At 42.1% G+C, this 24,583-nt stretch overlaps 1 protein-coding gene across 1 annotated transcript in view; it reads right to left on the bottom strand.

Moving 5' to 3' along the window:
- Positions 1 to 377: 377 nt before the first annotated feature.
- The window catches only part of MEP1B (meprin A subunit beta), a 30,891-nt gene continuing 6,685 nt past the window's right edge, over positions 378 to 24,583 (bottom strand). The window contains exons 6-15 of the mRNA XM_004579701.2: positions 22,564 to 22,681; positions 17,105 to 17,283; positions 15,508 to 15,726; positions 14,748 to 14,900; positions 11,376 to 11,591; positions 8,921 to 9,364; positions 7,491 to 7,670; positions 5,518 to 5,644; positions 3,557 to 3,761; positions 378 to 392 (exon numbers count right to left, since the gene is read on the bottom strand). Coding sequence (XP_004579758.2) covers positions 378 to 392; positions 3,557 to 3,761; positions 5,518 to 5,644; positions 7,491 to 7,670; positions 8,921 to 9,364; positions 11,376 to 11,591; positions 14,748 to 14,900; positions 15,508 to 15,726; positions 17,105 to 17,283; positions 22,564 to 22,681 — 1,856 coding nt within the window. The remainder of the gene's footprint in view (positions 393 to 3,556; positions 3,762 to 5,517; positions 5,645 to 7,490; positions 7,671 to 8,920; positions 9,365 to 11,375; positions 11,592 to 14,747; positions 14,901 to 15,507; positions 15,727 to 17,104; positions 17,284 to 22,563; positions 22,682 to 24,583) is intronic.

Genomic DNA, 24,583 nt, shown 5'->3' on the forward strand with positions numbered 1-24,583 from the left:
ATGAAGCAAAAGTCTTAATGGGAAGGCTCAAATTTTCTAAAAATAAAAAGAATTAACTCTACTTCAAAACAAAACAAAACGAAACAAAGAAAGAAAGCTGTCTCTAATTGTTGTGTTCTCGACACACTATCATCCCAGAGGAACCTGAGTTGCTTCCTCTCTTCAAAAAAAAAAAAATAGTAAAAAAAATACAAGCAATTTTTCATCAATCTGACTTTTACCAAAATGATTATTTATAGTCCATCCAGCTATTAGTAGAGAAGCTCCATTGTTTTAGAGAAATGAGGTGGTTGTTGTGATGTAGCTGAGGTGAAATCCATGATGAAGGATCATTGTAAATTTCATTTGCTGGCGTGGCTGTATTGTTGAGTTAATCTTCAAAAAGCATGTTGCTAAAAGGGAAAGGACAATTGATGACTTAATTTCTAAATTTAAAAACTGTCATTTAAATGAATCTCATTGGAACAGTCTAATTTTTAAATGAGGTTCCTGGGCTCGCTCCCAGCTGGCAAGTGGCTTCTGTCCCCGGGCTCCAGGAGGATACTGTGGCCTTTCAGACTCATGTGCATCAGATGCTAAAACATCAGGGTTGAACACACACTTTGATCTCATAAAAGTCAGTCTGATTTATGATCTAATCTAAATTGGGTATCTGTTATCAGTAAATTACTGTAGAAATGTCTAGGCTAAGGAAAATACAAGTGCATTCCTTGCATCTGGAAATATTTTTCAATGACTCATAGGCAAAGCAGTTCTCCTGTATGTTATGGTGTGTGTGTTTCACATGATGCCCCCTCTGTGTCCCTGAAACTCTGAGACATACCCACCCATCCTTCCCGTTATTGACTTATATCTCTTATTTTCTTTTCTCATTAAAAAAAATATCATTTTTTCTGGATCTAGCACTGTAGTATAGCAGATGAATCCACTGCCACCTGTGGCACTGGCATCCCATATGGGCTCCGGGTCACAAGTCACAGCTGCTCCACTTCACATCCAGCTCCCTGCTGATGTGCCCGGAAAAACAGCAAAGAATGCCCCAATTGCTTGGGTCCCTGCACCAACATGGGAGACTCAGAAAAAGCTCCTGGCTTCTGTCTTTGGACTAGCCCCACTCTGGCTGTTGCAGTCATTTGGGGGAGTGAACAAGTGGATGGAAGATCTCTCTCTCTCTCTCTCTCTCTAACTCTTACTTTCAAATAAATAAATCTTTTTAAAAATCATTTTTTCTTTCATTTCTTCCAATTTCTATTCATAAAGTCAGAGTCCTGTGATAGCGCTTGCCTTTCCCAGTTTCCAGAATATTCTGGCCATCCCATTAACCCAGATAGTTGATCCTTTCCAGCCTAACTATTTGTCTACTTGCCCTGTGCTGGTTTCTGCATCATTTATACTTGTCCAGGAGATCAGGCCCACAGTTACAGCTTCCATTAAGCTGGAGACCCCCTATATGGGATGATCTGTTCTCTCTGCTTTTAAATCATAAGTTTTAAATTACTGTGTAAGAACAAATAAATAGGGACGATAATGATTCAGTGGGTCAAGCTGTTGTCTGTGACCCTGGCATCCAATATGGGCACCAGTTTCACAGCTAGATGCTCTGCTTTTGATCCAGGTGTTTTTTTTTTTTTAAGATTTACTTTATTTATATTGCAAAGTCAGATATACAGAGAGGAGGAAACACAGGAAGATCTCCTGTCTGTTGATTCATTCCCCAAGTGGCCACATCAGCCAGAACTGAGCCAATCTGAAGCGAGGAACCCAGAGCATCTTCCGGGTCTCCCACGCGGGTGCAGGGTCCCAAGCTTTGGGCAGTCCCAACTGCTTTCCCAGGACACAAGCAGGGAGCTGGTTGGGAAGCGGGGCTGCCGGGATTAGAACCGGCGCCCATATGGGATCGCGGTGCATCCAAGATGAGGACCTTAGCCGCTAGGCCGCAGCACCGGGCCCTTGATCCAGCTTTTGACTCTGCTAATTCACTTGGGAAAGTAACAAAGGATGGATCAAGTGCTTTAAGACCTGCACCTATATAGGAAATTCAGAAAAGGCTCCAGGCTTCTGATTTCTTCAGTTTGTATTCCCCCAGCCATTGTGGCCATTTGGGAGTGAACCAGTGGGAGATCTCTTTCTCTCTGTGTTATAAATTCTGCCTTTGAAATAAATAAAAAAAACTAAATTGAAAAAAAAAATAGTGCTTTTAAGCAAGGAATGTCCCCAACCAAAGGCCACTGCCTTCCCCAACTACCTGCCCCCTGCTTGAGAGCAGCTGCGATCAGAAGGCTGGAGAACACATGGGTCTGGCCCCTTCGCCTCACTCAGGACACGTTCAAGGAGCCGCACTGGCTCCAGAGTTCACTGAGAGATGGACTGAGGCCTTGGCTGCACCTGCACCACAGCCCAGGCCAGCTCACTCATCAGAGCTGGAAACCTGCGACTCCCAACACTCAACGCAGACTGCTTCTCCTGGGGCCTCCTGAGCTCAGGTGGCATCGAGAGCCTATCACCATCTTCCAGGTTTCCTGAGGCAAGCAGATATGAATCTTCTTCTCTGCCACAGGCTATTTAGATATTTCTGATGTCATTCATAGGCCACACAGAATAATCAGCTTAAAATTTAAGTCTGCTATAGATTTATTGAATCTCAAGTATGTGGTTGCCTTGGCAAGGCCCAGAACAAATGATTTTATTGACCTTACACGACCCAGGTGCCAGATATTCCCCATCCCTGCTAACCTTTAATTTGAAAATCTTGCTTTAGAGTAGCTCTATATAAAATCAGAAATAGAACATTCTTCAATGGAAAATTTCTCCAGTCACATTTAAAACCCTTTCTACAGGCCTGACCTCAACCACTGCTCTAACGTTTCAAATAAATACAGGCCACCTCCCCCTTTTATCAGGGAGGTTGGAAAAATCAGCTGTGCTCATAGATTACCCACATTCCAGAAACAAAAGCACACAACTGCATCAAATTTGGGATCTGATTCCAGGAGGATAATGAACTGTCCCTGGGATGCCTCCATGGAACTCCATTTAAGAATCATTGGTTTAGGGTCCGGCACAGTGGCCTAGCAGCTAAAGTCCTCGCCTTGAACGCGCCGGGATCCCATATGGGAGCCGTACTAATCCCAGCAGCTCCACTTCCCATCCAGCTCCCTGCTTGTGGACTGGGAAAGCAGTCGAGGACGGCCCAAGGCTTTGGGACACTGCACCCGCGTGGGAGACCCAGAAGAGGTTCCAGGTTCCCGGCATCGGATCGGCGCAGCACTGGCCTGTTGCGGCTCACTTGGGGAGTGAATCATTGGACGGAAGATCCTCCTGTCTCTCCTCCTCTCTGTATATCTGACTTTGTAATAAAAATAAATAAATCTTAAAAAAAAAAAAAAAGAATCATTGATTTATACAGGCAACAGAAAAAAATAGTCCCAAATCAGTTGTCCCAGCACAAGAAACAAAGAAATGCTAGGGGAGAAAAGCAGCATCAAAAAGGTCCTGATTTCTCTCCAAATGGTTTCATCAATGGGTTTTGCATAATCAAATTTCAGACTCAACTTACAGTTTCCAGAGTGCTATCTGGTGTGCCTGAACTTGTCTTCTTACGATATCTCTGCCTGGTGCAGTAGACACTGACAAGGGTGATGATTAGCATTACGGCAAACACAGCGGCAGTGGAGGAAGCAGCAATGACAACGGTGTCTCGGGTTGAACCCCTCTTTTCACACCTTTCGCCCATGTACCACCAGTTCTCCCCTGATGGACACCTACACAGGGAGAACACGGCTCAGAGTTCCAAGCTGACTGAACTTTGGAAATTATTATCACTGAAGGTGTTGATCACCTTCGGTCTGTGTGATCACCCATAAGTCATTGACACATGCAACTAGTCCACCCCACTCTGGACCAAGGGAGAATGGAAAGAAAAAAATAGAAGAATCACTTTGAATCTGATTACAGAATAGCAACTGCAAAGTAGGAAAGCGAGGGAGCAAAGGTAAAAGAAAAAGTTTAGTTTTCCACCTTCCGGCTTTCCACACATTGGCCAAGACCTTCTCAGAATTTACGTCTTTTCTGTGCTAAGCTATTTACATGTGCTTAACTCATTTAACCCTCCAAGTTGGCCCAGGAGGCAGTACTGTCATCATTCTTGTTTCGAGGAAACTGAGAGACAGGTTCACTTCGATTTGAACCCAGGCCATCTGGAGCTGGAGGCAGCATTTTTTTAAGCAAGACTTTCAGCTCTCTGTCTCACAGTCTCGCTCAGTGACATCCACACTTAGGAGCATTCTCATTCTTGGAGATTGTACTATATCAAATACATCGGGATTTCTCAAAAAGAAGCCCAGCTGAAGCCCAAACTTGAAGTACACAAGCAATAATGCTTTGCTTTTTGAAAATATTTGTTTTAATTCTATTTAAAAGGCAATGACATCTTCCATCCACTGGTTCACTGCCGAAATGTCTTCAATACCCAGGGATGGGCCAGGCCAAAGCCAGGAGCATGGAACTCAGCATGGTTATTTCTCAAACTGAGTACTTATGGTAGGGACCAGGTACTTCCACCATTTCCTATTGCTTCCCAAGGTGCACATTAGCAGGAGGCTGGATCAGAAGTGGAAAAGCCAGACCTGGAACCAGGCACTATAGATGGAAGTGTCCCAAGCAATCACTTAGCAACTAGACTCCATTGTGGTGTAGCAGGTAAAGTCACCATAGGTGATGCTAACCACTTCATGTCCCAGCTACTGAGCAATCCACCTGCATCCTAACTATCTAAGAAAAACAGCAGAAGAGCTATTTGGCTTTGGCCTGGCCATTGTGGCCACATGGGTGAGTAGATGGACGATCTTTCTGCTTCTCCCTTTTTCCCTGTAATTCTTTCAGATAAATAAATAAATAAATAAATAAATCTGGTGCCCAAATGGGATCTTGATGCTTGCAAGGTAAGGATTTAGCCACTAGGCTATCACTCCAGGTCTGAAATAAATAAATCTTTAAAGACAAAAACAAACATTCAGGGCCAGTGTGGTGGCACACAGGCTAATCCTCTGCTCTGTGGCATTGACATCCCCATTTGGGTACTGGTTCATATCCTGGCTGCTCCACTTTCCCATCCAGCTCTCTGCTGATGGTGCAGGAAAGCATCAGAGGATGGACCAAGTCCTTGGGACCCTGCACTCACATGGGTGACCCTAAGAAGCTCCTGGCTCCTGGCTTCAGATCAGCTCAGCTCCAGCCATTTGTTCACTTCCCATTAGCAGTGGGCCAAGCTGAAGCATTAGCCTGGAGTTCCATCCAGATCGCTCATGTGGTGTGAGAGTTCCAAATAATTGGGCCATCTTCTGCTCTTTTCCTGGGGTATAAATGGTTTGGAAGTACAGTAGCCAGGACTCCAGCAGGCACTCTAACATTGGGATGCCAGCGCTGCAGGCAGTGGCTCAATCGACTGCACCACACACCATCCCTAGGAATAAAACTCCTAACAAAGGAGTGGGGGACAGTTTGTGCGTGACCTCTTACCTGCACTCAGCTTTGCCTTCCTTGACAGTGCAGACTCCATCATTCTCACAGGTTAACTTTGCGCAGAGGTCTTCGGGGATAGAGGTTGGATTTGGCTCAGTTTGCGTGGAATTGAGATGAGAAATATCTAAGAAGGGGAAGGGGAACACATGAATAGAAATCAGCCTTTGCTTTGGTTTTCAAGTTTAAACAGTGTTCATGTTTCAGGCTCATAAGAAATTCAGGTGACCTTGAAGTGCAGTCCTGCCGCATCCACAGGCAGTGGAATTTCAAGCAGGGCAAGGGAAACTGGAGCCACTTGCTGAGGCTACAACATAGTCACATTCTGCCTCAGGCTGTTGTAGCTCTGAGGTGCAGAATCCCTGATTCTTAAGGACCTGAAGAGAACTAAAGCTCAAAAGCGTACATTAGTTAAGGATCTTGCTGAAGGTTACAGGTCTCTTGCTTAGAGGAGCAATTTGGTGGAGATTTTGAGCAAGGTGCTTGCCATCTGACAAGTGTGAAGCTCTCAACAATGTTTTTGCTGCTTCTGATCAAAGTGGGTTCTAAGAGAATTAATAAACATGTAGCATTTTTTCTTCTGCATAAAATGTTTTCTCTCATGTTCAAGAAAAATAAAATCAGTATATAAAAGAGAAATTACATGTTTTTGCAGCACCATTCACAATAGCCAAGAAATGGAATCCATCTTAGCTGTCTATCAGCTGAAGACCAGATAAAGAAAATGTAATTTAAGTATCTATACACAATGAAAAGCTCTTCATTCATAAAAAGAATGAAATCGCATCACTTGGGATAATGGAGATGGACCCGATGGGCTTATGTTAAATTAAATAAACTGGGCCCAGACAAACTCTGAATGATGTCACTCATATGTGAATCTAAGAAAATTGATCTCATAAAGGGATGATAGAACAGTGGTGACGAGCAGGTGGGGAAAGAGAGGAGAGGGAAGATTGGAGAAACACTGGTGAATGGGGATGAAGTTAGAGCTAGATAAGACGAAGCAGTTTCATGTTCCTGCGCACTGTAGAGTGACCATAGATAGTGTAACTCCATACTTCAAAAAGTTAAAGGAAAGATTTTTAAATGTTCTCACCACAAAGAAATGATAAATGTTTGAGGAAATAGGTGTGTTGTCCTGATTTGAACATTATACAATGTGTATGTGCCTTGAAACATCATATGATAGTCCATAAAGAAATCCAATTATAGCTGTCAATTTAAAAATACAAAAATAAATGCATTTTTTCTCTTGTTTGAAGTTACTCCTGACTATTTTTCCCAAGAAGTGTTATCTGGATTTACTCTAATGGACACTGAAGTAAAACTTTCATGTGTTTTTTCTACTTCCATTGCAAAGAAGAATCTAATTTAACAACATGCATGTGGGTTTCTAACAGTAGATGAGTTAAAATCCTACTACATACTACATAGAAGCTACCAGAGTTCTAGAAGCTATGCTCATTGGCTGCCACAAGAAGGAAATTCTAAAAGGCAGCAGACTAGAGCCATGTTATTACTGTCTATATTTTATGTGTATGTGTCTGCATTTATATATTGTACATCTTTGTATGTGTACTTGAATGTATATTTCTGAAAGATTAATAAGACAGCTCATTTCTAGTTAAGTACATGGTTGTGATATATTTTTATTTCTAGAATCTTGGAGTATAATCTAGAGTGGAACAGATGCACTTAAACTTATTTCAGAAGAGCTTTTTCAGCCTGAAAAGTTCCACAACTACCCCAATGGTTGGCAATTAAATCATTTATCCTGGGACTCTCACTATTTTAAATTAAATTTTGTCATATTGTTAATGCTTCATACCAAAAGAAAACCTATGCATGCCTATTTCTTCCCACATCTTTTATAATATACCTAAAAATGAAGGCCAGAAGAACACAGCAAACAGTTACTGGCTATACAAATAACAAAAATAGCTTACCCAGAACTATTTTTATTGACATACCTTCCACCGTCAGTAGAATAAAAGCATCATCTCCTTTTAGGAAATCTCTGCTTCTTAGTCTGCCATAGGTTATGAAGGCACTGGTTCCATAGCCTGTACCTCTGCTATACTCTGTTCCATTAGGGAAAACCACCACTTGTCCCACTTTGGAGGGCCTGTCCCACAAATAGTTTCCATCATCTGAAAATTAAATTTATAGTAGCAGATTATGTTTAGCATCATCATAACTTTGGATGGTGGAAAAACTGGCAATGTGAAACACAGTTAGGATAGAGCTCAAAATAATTAAGTGCTGTTATTGACCTGTGATGTTGTCCCTGGCAAATCACCGGGGCTTGTTCATTTCTACTGTCTTAAAGGAAATGAGATTGCTTGGCAGGGAGGAGCACACAGTTGTATATAAGGGGAGAGATACCCATAGTTCCCCGGGTTTCCTAGGGGAGATAGATTATTTCTGTAGTTACTGGACTATATGGAAACACTCCTATGTATTACAACTTTTCCTTTATGGCTTCTGAGTTACAGATAATTCTTCTCACTGAGTTAAAGCAATGTGTTGCTAAGGGGCTATTTAATATTAACATAGAAAGATTTGTCTCATTAACTGAATTATTATGTAATAGAAACAAGTTGTTCAGGAGTAGAAGACAAGAAGCATGAATTCTAGGAAAAGATGGTAACCTACTAAACCCTGAGCCATGTTCAATGTCATTCAGTTACAACCTGAATGACATTGGGCATTCAGTTACAACCTGAATGACATTGGGGTGGGGGGAGAGTGAATACATTCTGGTTGTCAAGTTCTGTCAATTTCTTTTGTGAAAATTATCTTTATCCTATAAGACCAAGTTATTTTTCTATACCATCGGTCCTCCAGAACTCTTTAATTAGAGGTTGTAGACTATTCCTACATCCTTCCTGCCAACACTCCGATGCACCTGCCCAACATCTTCCTTCTGATCAGATTTCATCTCCATTCCAGTAACTGTTTGCTTTCAACACTCTTAGCACATGACCTCTTACAAGCTTTCATGTTGATCAGTACTACTTCTCATAACAAATTTATAGGATTACTGTTACTGCCCCAGTTTTACAACTAAGAACACTAGTATTCCAAAATATGGTCTCTCAAAATCACAAAGCTAATCAAAAGCAAATCTTGAACTTAGAACATTAGACTAGCATCACCTCTTCTTGAACACCACCACAAATTTAAGGAGCCTCATCAATGCCCAGTAATAAAGTCAGTATCTTCTCTATTTGTTGGAGTCTCTGTCCTCAATCATCAAAACCTTTCCCATAAATATTTTTCTTGCTTAGGATTCAGGGTTCAAACTTCCCTAGCTCACCATGCAACCTTTGTTCCCAAGTTGCCTGTTTTTCTTACAGTAATAATCGTATCTGAGCAATAAAGAAAATGAGTCACGAACCGGTGGTCATAAATGGGTCTGTTGTTATGCTCCGCTGGTTGGACATGCGCTGTAGAATATCAGGATTTTGATCCATAAATGTCATTGTGGCTTGTTGCCAAGGGCATGGCCACTGTAATTGATCATCATTGGCTCCAGAGATCAAGTGGAAATATATCCCCACATTGGTTGAAGACCTTAGATCCAAAAACACCTGATAGGCATAACCTTTAGGAGAATAAAATGGAGGGCTATACAGACTTCCATTAGAGTTGCCAATGTACTGTGTGACATCTCTGATGTGCCAGACATGATGAGGGCATCGTGTTTCTGAAAGATTGATGTCATCAATAGACAGACCACCTGCCGATGCACCAGAGCCTCTGCGTCCTTCAAACACCACTCTAAATGTGTTGGCCACATTCAATGTTACATGGTAAAGTTGCCAGCTCCCAGTGGGTATTTCTGCAAAAGAGTCACTATGTTATTTCAAAGAAGACAAAGCTATGAGTCATGTGCAAATCAACGTTAGAGTTCTAACCCCGATATGTAAGTGATCACCCAAAAGCTACTGATTCCTCCAGGAAATGGTCCAGGGTGTGGTTTTTTCCTCCTTTGGCATTTCTGCTGTTCCCTACGATACCTGAATTCTTGCCTAGTGATTTCTCAGAGTTCACCCTCTCTCAACAATGTATGAATGAACAACAGGCTAACTCATAAAGACCCCATGTTCTACTTACAAAGTGAACATTCTAACACCTATCTATATCCAAGTTTCTTGTGATACCCCACCAAATCTTCATAAGCATATTTATAGTTTGATTTGAATACATTCTTCATACCCAAATTTTCAAACAACTTTTTGAAATTAAAAAGAAGAAGCTCCCAAACTCTAGGAAGCCCTTATTCTATACTTTTTATAAAGCATTAACCAGGAACTCAACATTATATGTACTTATCTGATATTTGGTACCACTTTCATTGTCCAAAATCTGTTCTTATTCATCACCATGATCTCAATTTGTTCAGCACATAAGGTCTCAAGGGATATCATCTTACTTTCTTATAGCACATACTCAGCTAGGCAGTGTGCTAAAAATCTTCAGAAGGCCTTTGATAGACAATAGCTGAGGAATTCATATAAAGCTAGTTGCTAACCCAAAAATTTAAAACTTAGCTATATTGGTATTTAATGCAAAACACAGTTGCTTGAGAATAATAAGAAATTTCCAATTTACAGAAAAAATGCTATTGTCCAGACTTAACAAGAAGTCTAGATTTAACAAAAAGAGCCTTGCATGAGAGCTCTACCCTGTTATCAGTCGCATCAATATAAGTCCTGGACATCTAAGAAAGTTTCTTGAGTGCCTTTCATGGTATCATCAATCAATCAATAATAGGCCACACATTACTAATGGAAAGATCCTTCTTCTAAATCTGCACAATGATATATAGATATGAATTTTATATTAGTGTATAAACTAACATACAGTACACAAGGTTTTTATTACTATATATGGCTTATATGATGTTTCTATATATTCAACATATATAATTCATGAAGTATATAAACATGTGGGATATTTTATATGCAGATATGCTATTTATATGACTATATATGTGTGTGAGCATATACATATGCTAAAAATGTATATAGTCTTAGTGAGATGAAGAACCCTACTGTTCATAGGTGTTCACAAACAAAAATCTCAGATTGTTTCTCATTATTAGAAAGAGGGGGAAAGAGTATGATGGATCCATTTTATAATACATTTTACTCAATTTATTCATCCAGAAAGGACAATATGCAGAGCAGGCAATAGTCTATTTAACAGACCACAATTCCCAAAGAAGTGTGCTTCTTTCTCCACCACCTACTTTAGCTGGTGACCATGATGGCCCACCTCTCTGACATGAAATTGGTATGAAAGGTGGGTGTTCACTTCCTACTCAGAAATTGTTCTACAAATTGCATTTAACTCAAATCATAATCATAAACCTCCATATATAGTGTATATATAAATTTTTTAAGCTGGAAAATAAATGAATAGTCCCTTTTCCAGCCTAACGTCATATTAAGAGGTAAGTTGAACAATCTTTAGCCAGAAGACCATTCTACATTGACAAGGTGATTCTGAGATAAGAGTCCCTCTATCCTCTGCTCTGTAGTCGAATGGCATTGAGCCAATAAGCCTCCCCATTTTGCTTAAGCTAGTTCACTTTTGTGTTTTTATTACTTGACAAGCTGAGCTCTATGAGGCCAGAGACCAAACTCCAGTTCCTTCATCAAGTGTCAGATGACATGGAACACAAAGGATCCAGGGCCTAAAACAGGATGGAGGTCTAGCCGCAAAATAATGAATACATAGTTCCTATCTCCTTGACTGCAACTTGTTCCACAATTAAAAAAAAAAGTTGAGGTCACTTAATTCTGAACTCAAACAATAAAAATGTCAATTGAATGTTAATCTTGTACCTTTTATTTCTTCCACAAGGGTTAAACTACCATTCACATTGCCTGTAGAATATTCCCTGACGTAAATATTCAGTTGGTCATCTTCACTTCCGCTGTTGTATAAAAAGAATTGCAAGCACTGAAATCCTCTTTTGGGGTACAGAGTTCTAGTTTCCAGAATTGCTGTGGCTCCAACACTTACAGAGCTGGTGTCAAAATGCATGAAAAAGCCAGAACCTGTTAAGGGAACAAGAAGTAGAATTGAGATGAAAAACAGATACTGGGTCTAGGAAGGTGGTGAGAGTTTCTTTGCATGAGATATAATAAGCATTGAGACAAATCACAAGGTGGGAATCCACAAACAACTGGTGCTTGGAAAAGCTAGCTACCTGGCATAATAGAATAAAATAAAACCTCTCTATCATTCAGAAAATGTTTACTTCCAGTAGTAGTTTTTGGAGAGCACACTGATCCTTATTTACCTTGATTTCTATCAACTTTATAGAGTAAGTTTTAGTATCAAGTGCTAATTTTTTTTAATTACCTTGCTACTCTACCATCCTATATTGGAGTCTCAGTTTAAGGACTAACAGTCTGCTTCCAATCTAGTCTTTGGCACAGTAGCTAGGCGCCAGTTGCAATGTCTTTGGAGTGACTCAGTTCAGTTCCAAACTCCAGGGCTTATTCCAACCAGCCTGCCACCAATGCAGACCCTGGAAAAGCAGCAGGTGATGGCTCAAGAAGTTGATGTTCTGCCACATTGTAGAACTAGATTGAGTTCTTGATCCCTTAGCTCCAGATTCAGCCCAGTCCCTCAGCCTGAGAAGCGTTCGGGCAGTGAACTGGCAAACAGGAACTCTCTCTGCCGTTCTCTGTCTCCCCCACTTGTGGGTGTGTGTGTGTGTGTGTGTGTGTGCTTTTGCCTCTCAAATAAATCCAATGTGAGACTTCAGATTGTGCCTAAATAGGATAACAAAAAGGAGATTCTTCTAGAAAGAGTTTTCAAGTGTTCACAATCCTGGTCCAGTACCTACTGGAAGCAACTACTACTGGTAAATGCTACCACGTTACCTGCCCCCATGAATTTAAAAATATTTAAATATAAATTAATTCAGCAGGAGGGTATGAATTCTTTTTATGTATAGAATGATACAATCTAATTAAAGATGAAGTTGTAAATACTTTGGAAGAAGTAAATGCATCCTGTTTGAGGGAAAGAAAAAGACCAGTGAGGACACCAGAGCCTTTGCTGTCTTCCCCACTTTTAAAACTTTAAAATTTTCTATTGATTTGACAAGCAGAAAGACAGAGCCAAGCAAAGAGGTCATCCAGCAGTTGGGACACACACACTCACACACACACCCTGCCCTGCAACAACTAGGGCAGAGCCAGGTCAAAGTCACAAACTCAAAATTCAGGTCTCCCGAATGTGTACCAGGAACCCAAATACTTGAGCCATCACATGCTGCCTTCCATGAAGCACATTAGCAGGAAACTGGAGTCGGCAGTGGAGCCAAAACTTGAACCCTGACACGGATATGGGATGTGGATATTTCAAGCAGCATCTAATGAAAACACCAAACACCTACCACCTCTTAATTTTTTTTTAAGATTTATTTTTAAGGCTGGTTTTACAGAGAAGAGGCAACAGATAGAGCTCTTCCATCTGCTGACTCACTCCCCACATGGCCACAGTGGCCAAAGATGAACCAATCAGAAGTTACAAGCTTCCTCTGGGTCTCCCACATGGATGTAGGGGCCCAAGGAAGTCTGCTGGATCAGAAGTGAAACACGGGACACAAACTGGTGCCCATATGGGATGCTGGCATTGCAGGCAGAGGATTAGTTAGTTGAAGCACTATGCCAGCCCCCTTCTCAATTTTAAAAACATTTTCTAAGTAATTTTTGCTTTACTGCCAAAATGAAAATAACTTAAATTTCAGAATCTATTAGAAGACCAGCATTGTGGTGCAGCAGCCTAGGTGACTGCTTGCCACTCTACCATCCTATAATGGAGTTCCAGTTCAAGGCCTGGTGGGCTTGTTTCCAATCCAGCTCTTGCTAATATGTTGAGAAGGCAGCAGATGATGTCCCAAATACATGGGCCCCTGCCACCCATGTTGGAGACCAGAATGGAGTTCTTGTCTCTTGGTTTCTATGTGACCCAGCCCTGGCCATTGTGGCTATTTGTGAAAGTAAATGGTAAATGAATGATCTCTGTCTCTGTCTCTCTCTCTGAGTCACTCTGCTCTTTAAAAAAAAAGAGAGAAGAGAAGGGAAAAGAAGGGTTAGGAAAAGAATGGTTAGGAAAAGAAGGGAAAGGGAGGAGAAAGGGAAGCAAAGCAAGTAATCAAGGTCCCTTTTTGATACTGAAATTATATTCCTAATATTGGGAATGATTATACTTGAAGACTTCAGAGATTCCTCCTAGTGCTTTGCATCCATTACTGGGATACCCCCATCTCTTAAATCACCTCTAAAGAAGGCAGAATTAGCAACTCTGAGTTGTGTGTATATGAAATCTATTTGATTTCAAATATTTGCTTAATTTCCACAGTAAGCAGGTGCCATGATTTCAACAGGTACCCCAAAGTTTCTGATTCAAAAATGAAACCCTCAGGTTCACATGCTAATGGAACTTTGAGGCAGGGTTTTTGCAGATGATCAGAATTAAGTGAAGTCTCTACCCTTCAAAAAATGAAAAATTTTTAATTTTAATAAAAATAGATTTTTATAAACCAAAAACTAATAAACAAATACACATGTATTAAAGCAGGAAAATGAAATAAAATAAAATAAATTTTCATTATCAAAGATCTCAGCCCCCATCTGGATTATTTGAGCTATGAAGCCTTTATACACATGCTGCCATAAGTGAGGAAATAAAATTTAAAAAGTGGTACTTGTGGCCAAATGACTACCTAATTCAACGCAAAATTAAAATGAGGAATGGTATTAATCTGAAGAAAAATTCAATTAACTGTCCTTTCTACCTTCATTTTGTCTATTTTTGTAACAGGAATGTGTAATCATTACCAACCAGAATTCTGAAAGTGAATAATTCATCACCTAGAGCTGTTCATTGGGAGGCTCTTGTGTCCTGTGAGCTACTGGAAACATGGCTACCCCAAGATGACAATCTTTCCAGAAGGTGCCATTCTCTTACGATCGAAAACTGCCTTTGCTGATTGTAGGAAGATAAACAAACAAAGAAAATAGAAGTACAGAGATTAGCCACATCCTTCTAAGTCACAAGGCCTATTCCCTAGTAGTAACTTAATAGATGATCATTAATAATTCTGGTAGAAATTGGAGATACAATCTTCATCTTTGCTAAACTGGACAAAGGCTGGAGCCATTGAGTGAAAATTCTAGCCGTATCCCATTTGTTACCTTCACACTGGCCCATGTTGGAGTGATCAGTCCCTGGTCCACTGGAAATGTGGGAAACACGGCGCCAGTCAGCAGAATCTCCCGAACCCTGGATCATGCCACACACGTTTTCAAGCTCAAAACTGCAAGAGTCCAAAAAGCTCAGGGAAGAAGCTACAAACAGCAAAAATAAAACAGAAAACAATTATTGATTCTCATACAACATTACCTATATAACAAACACTGACCCTGTCTTGGGGGTATTAGGACAAGCCAGGATGATGCTAAGGGGTTACCAAGCTGATTCTGGGTGACAGTGGCTTCAGGACTCCTCTTGGCTGCAGGCCAACCAAAAGATTGAGTAACTGTGGATCTGAATAAGTTGCCTGCCCAAGTAAGCTTAATTGTGTGTTTCTTAAAGCTTGCACTCACCTAGCTATTCAAAAAATTAGGCTACAATTTAGATTATTTGATCGCATTTACATTAAGTGTAGACCACCTTTCATCTGAAAAGAGGTTTGAGTATCAAGCTGGTGCAAATTTAAATTAATAACAACTTCAAAAATCTGCTAGAACATATTTATACAAGGTGTATGTTGTTTTTAAGTCTCAAGACCAGAGCTTATGAGAATAAAAATTTGCCATTGGAATTTGGGAGTTATACTGTTTTTCTTTTTCCTACATATTAAACTTCTATGATTCCAGAGAACCCCAAATGACACAGTCCAGTGATTTCCTCCTGCAGTGGAGGGAAATAAAAGTTATAGAATCCATCACATACTGCAGTTATACAGGCGATTCAACTTTGAGAGATCATAGTCGCTGAAATCCATCCGTTGGCCGATCACATCCTCGAAGTCTGAGATTCTTGTAACAATGGTTGGCTCCGTCCCATTCTGGAACGCAGTTTTACTGTAGTGCATTACTGAGTTGTAATCATAGGGGACATTGAGAGAATCTGATACTTCATCATCGTACTTGTTAAAATTGTGTTCTCTGCCTAAATAATACATTAAAAAATATCCAATTACTTAGCTATACAAAATTCAACTTACCACATTCAGAATATTGTTAACTTAGAAACGGAGGCTCAAGTACACTTGAACAATTTTTGCTACAACTGATCTGCCATATTTCAAATATTTCATATATTCCTATCTTAAAACATGTTATCCAAACTGATTGTGATGCCAGCAGTCACATTACTTACTTCTAATGTTCCATTACAACCCAAAGCTGGAGCATTAGCATTTGGTCTAATACTATAAGAACTGCTAAGGAGAAGGAGGGTTCTAAAGCTGAATTAATCTAAAGCCAGGATCTTCCTCCAGGTCTCCCACACAAGTACAGGGTCCCAAGGCTTTGGGGTCATCCTCTACTGCTTTCCCAGGCCACATGCAGGAAGCTGGATGGGAAGTGGAGCATCCATGTCAGATCCCAGCATGTGCAAGATGAGGATTTAGCCACTAGGCTAAAATGATTGTATTAAGAAAGGTGACCTAGCCTTTTAGTACTGTATCCATGGGTAACTAGAGAGGGGGCAAGGTTGTGGACAGCATGAGATGGATCTGATTTCCAAATCATAAAGACATACAATCATATGTGGACAAAAGTTTCTGCCAAAAATTAAGACTGTGAGAATCCTAAAGAGTGAGGCCACGGGTGAAAGCAAACACTTCCCTTGCTCTACAGACCTTTCAGTTTGCTGCTGTGCAGCATTACAAATATCAGCTTAGTTTGCTTCACTTAGAAGTTTCCAAACTAAATTGGCCAAAGATTCCTAGGCACATAATATCTGTGAACATGCCTTTGGACAGCACACCATAGAATGTGCTCTGGAAAAACCTAAAACCAGTTTCTAAATTCACAGTACTAGGGTTCTGAAACACTAGTCCTCCAACAACTTGAAGGTACTTCAATGAATAGAATTAGAGTTAAATAAAACGGGACATTAAAACATCAAAATTCAGCATTAACATGTGATCCAAATAGCAGAAAAGGACATATGATTAAAAACTCAGTTTTTATAAATGTAAGAAAACATGCGGCAGGCACTTGGTACATGATCAAGACAGCATCTGTGATATTTGCATCCCATCTTGAAGTGTCTCGTTCAAGTTCCAGCTCTTCTACTTTCCATCCAGCTTCCTGCTGTTGTGCTCTCTGGGAGGCAGCAGGTGATGGTTCGAGTACTTGGATCCTTGTCATTCATGTAGAACACCTGGCCTGGCCCCAACCTGGCTGTTGTGGGCATTTGAGGAATGAACAAGATCAATACAACTCTTTCTTTGTTGTCTCTCCTCCTTCCAAATAAAGTGGAAATAATCAGAATTTTTAAAAAGATTTTTTTAAAAAGTACAAAAGCAAGAAAAATATACCTGACAGAATTCTATCCCAAACTATATTGACATAGTCATCCCGGTCAGAACGCGATTGCTCGTGCCAGAACCCCAGCGCGTGTAGAAATTCATGCTGAACCGTCGCTATTCGGTCGCAGTTCTCCCCAATGGAAAGTTCTTGCCTCCCAACACGCATGTTTCCTACATAGGACCAGCAGCTTTAAGAGCATTTGTGAGAGAAGGAGGAAAGGTGTTACAAGGATGTACATTCATGTTTTAGATCAGAATTCCCACTGCCCAATCCACCTAGTTACCCAAATGGATTGTTGCATCATTCCTAGAACCCATGTTGCTCCCATAAACCACGAATATCACCCAGACCAGCTCCTCTTTGGGGAACTTGTCCAAATACCAAATATGAATATGGGTGCAAATCCTACTTTTCCTGGTAATTACAAAGGCATTACAATCAGCCTTAGTGTGTCTCTGCCCAATCACAAAAATCTAAAAAGGAGGGAACCATTCAGAGTAGCTGAGCTACAGGGAAATTACTTGCTGCCTTCTTAACTCAAGTAATGACAACTGTTAGGCTAACATAAATTTACATACTCATGCACATGACATAGATGTGTACACATGGGTATTTTAATTGAAGTGGGGGAATAAGATTATGTTAAACCGGCACAAGCACCTGGCTCCCAGCAGCACAGAGAGGTTCACGGGAGCTTAGGTGGAGGATTGCAGGGAGCCTGGGGGATCGGGATGGCACCAGTGGTATCATGGGGGGACCTGTGCCCAAGCAGACAGAGTGAGTCTGGGGTTTCTGCATGTGCTTGATCACAGACGGGGGGCATGTTGGTGTGGTGAGCTGGTAGAGCAGGCTTGGGGACCTGTGAATGCGCTCAGATCTTGGATGGGTGGAAGGTAGGATCCCAAGCCAAACCACATGCCAGGAACTCAGGTCCCTAGTAGGTGGGAAGAGCTCCAGGCCAGTTTGCCATACCACCACAAGACTGGTCTTGGGAAACCAAGGCTGGAGAACCCATGTGCTCCCAGGCTCAGGGATCCTGGATTGCTCATAGAAAGGGGTATGATGATGTGTGGGAGGGAGGACCTCTGAGGGAGTATGTTGCAGGTGAAGAATGACTTCTGAGTGACTTCCACCAAGGCCACTGCACTTGCAGGTAAGTGAAGGAGCTGATACCAACTATTTTGAGGGGGGAAGCTGGAGGACCTTTCTTGGTCAGACTGATGCACTTGTCCACATGGAAAACCTGAGCTAGACTAGTTAGCATAGACCACCACTGAACACCAACCATAGGCGCATACCAAAGTTAGGGCTGGAGATCTACCTGGCAGGGCTAGATCACAGTACCCGCCAAAGTATCAGAATACAGGACAGGTAACATTAGGCTGGGCCATGACACTAACCAACATGCAAGAGAACCAGATCTGGGACAGAATCTTTGGGGTATATGTGCAATCACCCCTGTGGAACTGCAATATCCACTGGTTTGCTCAAGAACTGGGGTAGTAATGGGATGAGTACCCACATGGCCATGGAATCCTCTGACACTCATGGGTATTAGGGTTGGGAACTGGCTGGGCTATAGCAATTGCAGGCACACCCAAGAATAGGATGTGAGGCGGGCCAGACTGCAACATTCACCACTCACACAAAGGCCGAGATAGAGGGTACAGACTATGCCAGGGAAGGGCCTAACACCCACTGGCACATGTGAGATCTGGGTCTTGGGGTGGGACTGGTAGGGGAACTTGGAAAACTCCCCTGGTGAGCCATAGCTCCCACTGCTGAGCACATAAGTTAAGCCTGAGTGTTTGTCAGGCCGGACAAGGTAGCTCCACTTATTGACAGGTATGTGGGTTGGTTAGAGGGTCTAGCCAGCACCCACCAGCAAGAATTGGAACTAGGAGTGGGACATGGCAGGACAGGCCGCAGCATCCAATGGCAAAGGCCAAGATGGGAGATGCGTTATGTCAAGTTGGATCAGAGTAACCACTAACACATGCAAGATCTGTGGCCGAGAGCCATACTGGTCAGGCAGTTAAGGGGACACCCAGCTGGACTTTGGTCCATACTGGTGAGTGTAAGAGTAAATATTCTGGGCTGGACATAACTGCAGTAGACCTCAGCATGGGTGTGGATACATTTGAGGTGTGCCAGACTAGACTAGATTCCACCACTCACTGGTCCTTGCAAGAGCCAGTGTAGGTGTTGGACGGTTAGACTAGGTATCAGAACCTGCTGAATCACACAAGAGCTGTGTCTGGGTATTAACCAGGCATGGCTGGGCTGTAGCACTCAACAGTAAGAACCAAAATGGGTGTAGGTCTGTCGCTCAAGGCCACTGTTCCTGCAAGGACAGGACGTAGACCAAGTCAGGCTTAGCCAAGGACCCATTGGTGTGAGCAAGCTCTGTCACTGGAAAGTTACCTGATAGAGGAGCTTAAGCAACCTCTCTGTCAGGACACAACACCTGCAGGTGAGCGCAAGAGCCAACACTGGGAGCAGCCTACACCAAGCAAGGTAAGAGTAACTACTGGCATACATGTGGCTCAGGTATGGAAGCAGGCCAGGCTGGGCCAGTATAAAATACCTACTGGCGATCTGAAAACCAGTATGGGGTATAGGAAAGTCAGATTGGGCTGCAATACCAGCCAGTTCATATTAGGGCTGGGACTGGGACCATCCAGGCAGGGCTAGGCCACACACCAGCATGAGCTAGATTAGGGTAGGCCAGGTAAGGGCAGGCTACAGCACCCATCAAAAAATTCTAAGGTGAAGGGTTACGCCAACTGGGCTGCAACACCCACCAGCACACATAACACCAGGGCAGGGTGTGCAAACAAGGTAGAAGGGCAGCAAGGACTCTCTTGCTGGTCACTGCTCCCACTGGTGAGTGTGAGAACTGGAACCAGGCAGTCCTGGCTAAGCAGGGCTACAACACCCATTGGCTTGTATATGAGCTGGGTTAGGCAGAGAGACAGGCTGGGCTACCCAGCTCGATCCCCTGGCCACTAGCACATGCATGAGCCAGAATAAGTGCAGGCTGATCACTTTGCTATAACATCAGCTGGCAAGCCTGGAATGGGGCAAGTCCTGTCAAGTAAGACTGCAGAACCACCTGAAAGTGCAAGATCGATGGCTGGGAGTAGGCCTAGCAGGGAAACTGTGGGCTGCAGCTCCCACCAATGAGCAGGAGAATCGGGGCTGTGGGTGGCCCTGACTGGACAGGGGGTAGCACCTGCCAGCATAAATGTAGTCTGGATAGTGGGGTCAGTTGGGATGAACTAGACTGCAACACCCATTGGTCTATACAAAAGCCAAATGGGATGTAGGACAGACCAGACCAGACCAGTGTTCTGTACTGACCATCATGTGCAGGAGCCAGGGCTGGGGATGGGACTGGTGAGAGTAACTGGGAGTCACTCTGACTGACTTGCAGTTCCCACTGCAGTACATGAGGGCCAACTGTGTGGTGGGCAGAGATGAGCTGGGCTGCAGCATCCATTAATTTACAGAAGAGATGGGGCTGGAGACAGAACTGACCCAGCAACTGCAACCAGCCCTGTGTGTGTAAGCTGATTTGGGTGATGGACTGATCCAGACCCCATACTGCCTCACACACACAAGAGTCGGGTCTGGGCCTCACCTCAAGTAAGGTTCTTTGGGAACACCCCACAACTGAAATGTTGGACTCAGAGCTCCCAACCACAAGGAGAATCACTTGATCTGTGGTCTGATTGTGGAGTGCATGTGTCAGAACTGGGCCTCCTCAGTTGCTAACACAGAGCAGTGGATAGCATGCCCAAATGCACAAGGGAGGATATGGCAGTGCGTTGGGAACTACAGAGGACATCTAGTGTCATAGAAGAGGATGGAGGGTAGAACAAATTGGACAACTCTCCCAGCCAAGCTTTGACAGCAAGTATCTGGACTAATGGGGACTCTAAGGTGGACTATGTCAGCCTATGGACATTGGAAGGATTTCCTCATTTTTAGAGCAACAAAATCAACAGCATTTCAGAACTGTCAAAACCATCTGAGAAGAACCCTCAGAGCATGTTCCACATCTGGGGACCCTGGGATGAGATGGGGTGGCCGTTCCCCATCCCCAGGTACAATACAGTTAGGATATGGGGTGCAGCCTCTCCCTTTCTTTTTTTCCTTCTCTCAGATACTGGATAGAGAAAAATAAAATGGGAAACCTTGGTCTTATCCATTTACCCTAATCCTCAATCCTTCCCACTCTAATCAGTGGTCCACATGGGTATGCATCTTTCCCAATCATGAAAACATCATTAAAAATAAAACAAAAAAAAAATTATTTTGTCAGCCTATAAGATAGTAGCATAAAATTAAATAGAAGGAAAAAAAAGCTTAATTACAAAACAATAATAACCAAGACAGTGCGAACTGATACAGGCCACTGGATAGAACTGAAAGTACAGAAACAAACTTATATGCCTGTGGTCAACTGGATTGTCAGATGCAAAACAATTAATCTGAACTCCTACCTCAAGACATTTTTTAAAAAGAACTTTTTGTTAACTCCAGCAGGCTGATGCTCACCACCCTGGGGAAGGGAGAAAGCAGACAATCCCACCCAGCCTTGTCCTAACGTTGGGAACCTGGTGGCATGTATGAAAACATCACTTTTTTTTTCTTTTTTATGGATATTCTACTTTTAATTTATATTATTCTCAAAGTCTTAAAGGTTCCACTAAACAAAAAGTTCAATAATTAAAAATGAAAAGCATCAAGACTGGTGTCATGGCATAGTGTCTTAAGCCTCCACCCGTGGCATCAGTATCTCATATGGATGCCAGTTTTTATCCTGGCTGCTTCACTTTCAATCCAACTCCCTGCTTATGGCATGGGAAAGGAGTAGAGGATGATTCACATTCTTTCTGCCCTGCACCCACATGGGAGACCCAGAAGAAGCTCCTGGTTCCTGACTTTGATCAGCTCAGCTCTCGTCAACGTGGCCATTTGGGAAGTGAATCACAGGATGAAATAGCACATTCTCTCCCTCTTTCTTTCTCTCCTTAACTCTGCCCTTCAAATAAAAATAAGATAAATCTTCATCTAAAAAAGTAAAAAAGACCATCGTCCAGCAAGAAAATATAAATAGTAATCAAATGAAAAGATATTCAATTTCATTCATATACAGTTTAAAACAGTAACAAATATTAAAACCATAATGGTATTAACTCTTTTCCGTTTGTTTGACCAGGTTAAAACAAAGCTTAACAAAAAACTGCATTTGCAACAAGACTGAGCACACACAGACTGGAAATTTCTATATTTCTATAGCCAAAAAAACCTCAGTCACTCTATTTTACACTCCAGAAAACGACACAGGAAATCCCCCCATCACATCTGAAAGGTCAAGATGTCAGGCAATTGCTGAGATATGATAGTACCCGAGACTAACAGTTCTTGTTAGTATCCTCGGACAATATCATCACCTTACCCGCTGCCTTTGATCACTGATATGTAGTTAGCTTCTCCTGTCCAAGGCTTGAAGTCAATGCATGTTTTTAGGCGGTAGCGTTCAAAGGCATTGAGGATCACTCCCTTAGCATTTATATCTAAAAGACAAAAAAACAAAAACACACTTGGCAAAGTGATCACCATTGAGCAATTCACCATATAAAATGTCACTATCTTGTTAGTCCTATCACAAATATTTAATATTTTATTTTTGTGAAATTCGGTGATACTCAGTAAAACTTAAGTATTATCTAACAAGTGTTTAATTATTTTCACTAGATTTTTTTTTATTGCAAAGTCAGATATACAGAGAGGAGGAGAGACAGAGAGGAAGATCTTCCATCCGATGATTCACTCCCCAAGTGAGCCGCAACAGCCGATGCTGCGCTGATGTGGAGCCAGGAGCCAGAAGCCAAGAGGTTCCTCCAGGCCTCCCACACAGGTGCAGGGTCCCAAGGCTTTGGGGCCATCCTCAACTGCCTTCCCAGGCCACACACAGGGAGCTGGATGGGAAGTGGAGCTGCTGGGATTAGAACCGGCACACATATGAGATCCCAGTGCGTTCAGGGCGAGGACTTTAGCCAGTAGGCCACGCTGCAAGGCCCAAATGTTTATTTTTACATCCCTAGTCTTATCTCATATTTCTCTGTAGCCTATCTTATCAACTTTATCAATAAACAGGGAATTTACCTACCTCAGGAAATGTTTAGATAGGATCCCAGGCAAACACAACCAAAGGTCATTTTACGCCTCATTTGAGAAGCTTTGATACATATTTATTGCCTTTAAAATCTGAATTTTCATCTGAAACCTTTGAGATGCGAGGGTAATGTGTATCCCATAATAGTATGCAAAATATGTCCCTCAGTGTATGCCTGCGTACAATAAGTTCCTTTTCTAATTTCTAAGGAACCTTTTGTGAGAATCATAAATGACTTCAGGACTCACAACAGGGCAGAAGCAATTCCTTTGGTGATGAATATGAAGCCATTGAGTGGGACAGGCATGGAACTCAGTGGGAGGAGACATGAAAACAACAAAACACAGGAAAAGACACGCTGTGGGGGACCGGGAGGAAGGGGTGCATATGGAAGAGTCGTCACAAAGGGGCTCAGGCCCCGGTAGGGATGAACCTAGGTGGTCTTCTTGGAGGTGGCAGATAGACAGTATGACAAATAAGTTCTGTCTCATCCTCCCTGCTTCCTTGGGTCATAAAATCTTTAATTTCATTAACCTGTTGCGCTTTGCTGTTGTGGTCAGTTAAGTGAGGAAATGAATCCAGGGATAGTATGAAGACAAAATTGGTAAACAAGGTGAAATCCAAGGAATTAGCATCTGTCATATGTTTATTTCCTTTCCTCTTAAGTCATCACTGCGCAGGCATTCAAGGTGGTGAATATCAAATACCTTTGTCTCAAGAGCTCTAAAGAGGTCAAGGAGGGCCCTAGAATCCTAAGCCATAAAGGGCACACAGGATTAAACCTTTTATAATACTACACAAGTAACAGTTAGCAAACACACACAACCAAAATAAAGGAAACATGAAATTGTATCACCAGGAAAGACCAATTGGCACTATTATATTTTCCACTTCTGGATACATACACACTATACATATATTTTATAAAATATAAAGTTGCAGTTTATAAAAACATTTCACAAATCAGTTGTTTACCAAACAAAAATTCATGAAAATCTTATCCATCATCACAATTATTACTGCTAAATAGCCTGGGGAAAGCAGACGACGGTCCAGGTGCCTAAGCCCCTGCTGCACATGTAAGGGACCAGGAAGAAGCACTTGGTTCCTGGCTTTGGTTTTGGCTCAGCCCTGGCCAATGCAGCCTTCTAGGGAGTGAACCAGCAGATGGAAGATCTGTCTCTCTGTCCCTGTAACTGTAACTGTCTTTTACAAATAAGTAAGTCTTTGAAAAGGTGAATAAGGATAATGTCTACCCTACATTCAAGTGCTTTGAGAGCCAAATAAAAAAAAATGTGAA

The sequence above is a fragment of the Ochotona princeps genome, chromosome 18 (genome assembly GCF_030435755.1).
Source record: "Ochotona princeps isolate mOchPri1 chromosome 18, mOchPri1.hap1, whole genome shotgun sequence".
In the NCBI taxonomy this organism is placed as follows: domain Eukaryota; kingdom Metazoa; phylum Chordata; class Mammalia; order Lagomorpha; family Ochotonidae; genus Ochotona; species Ochotona princeps.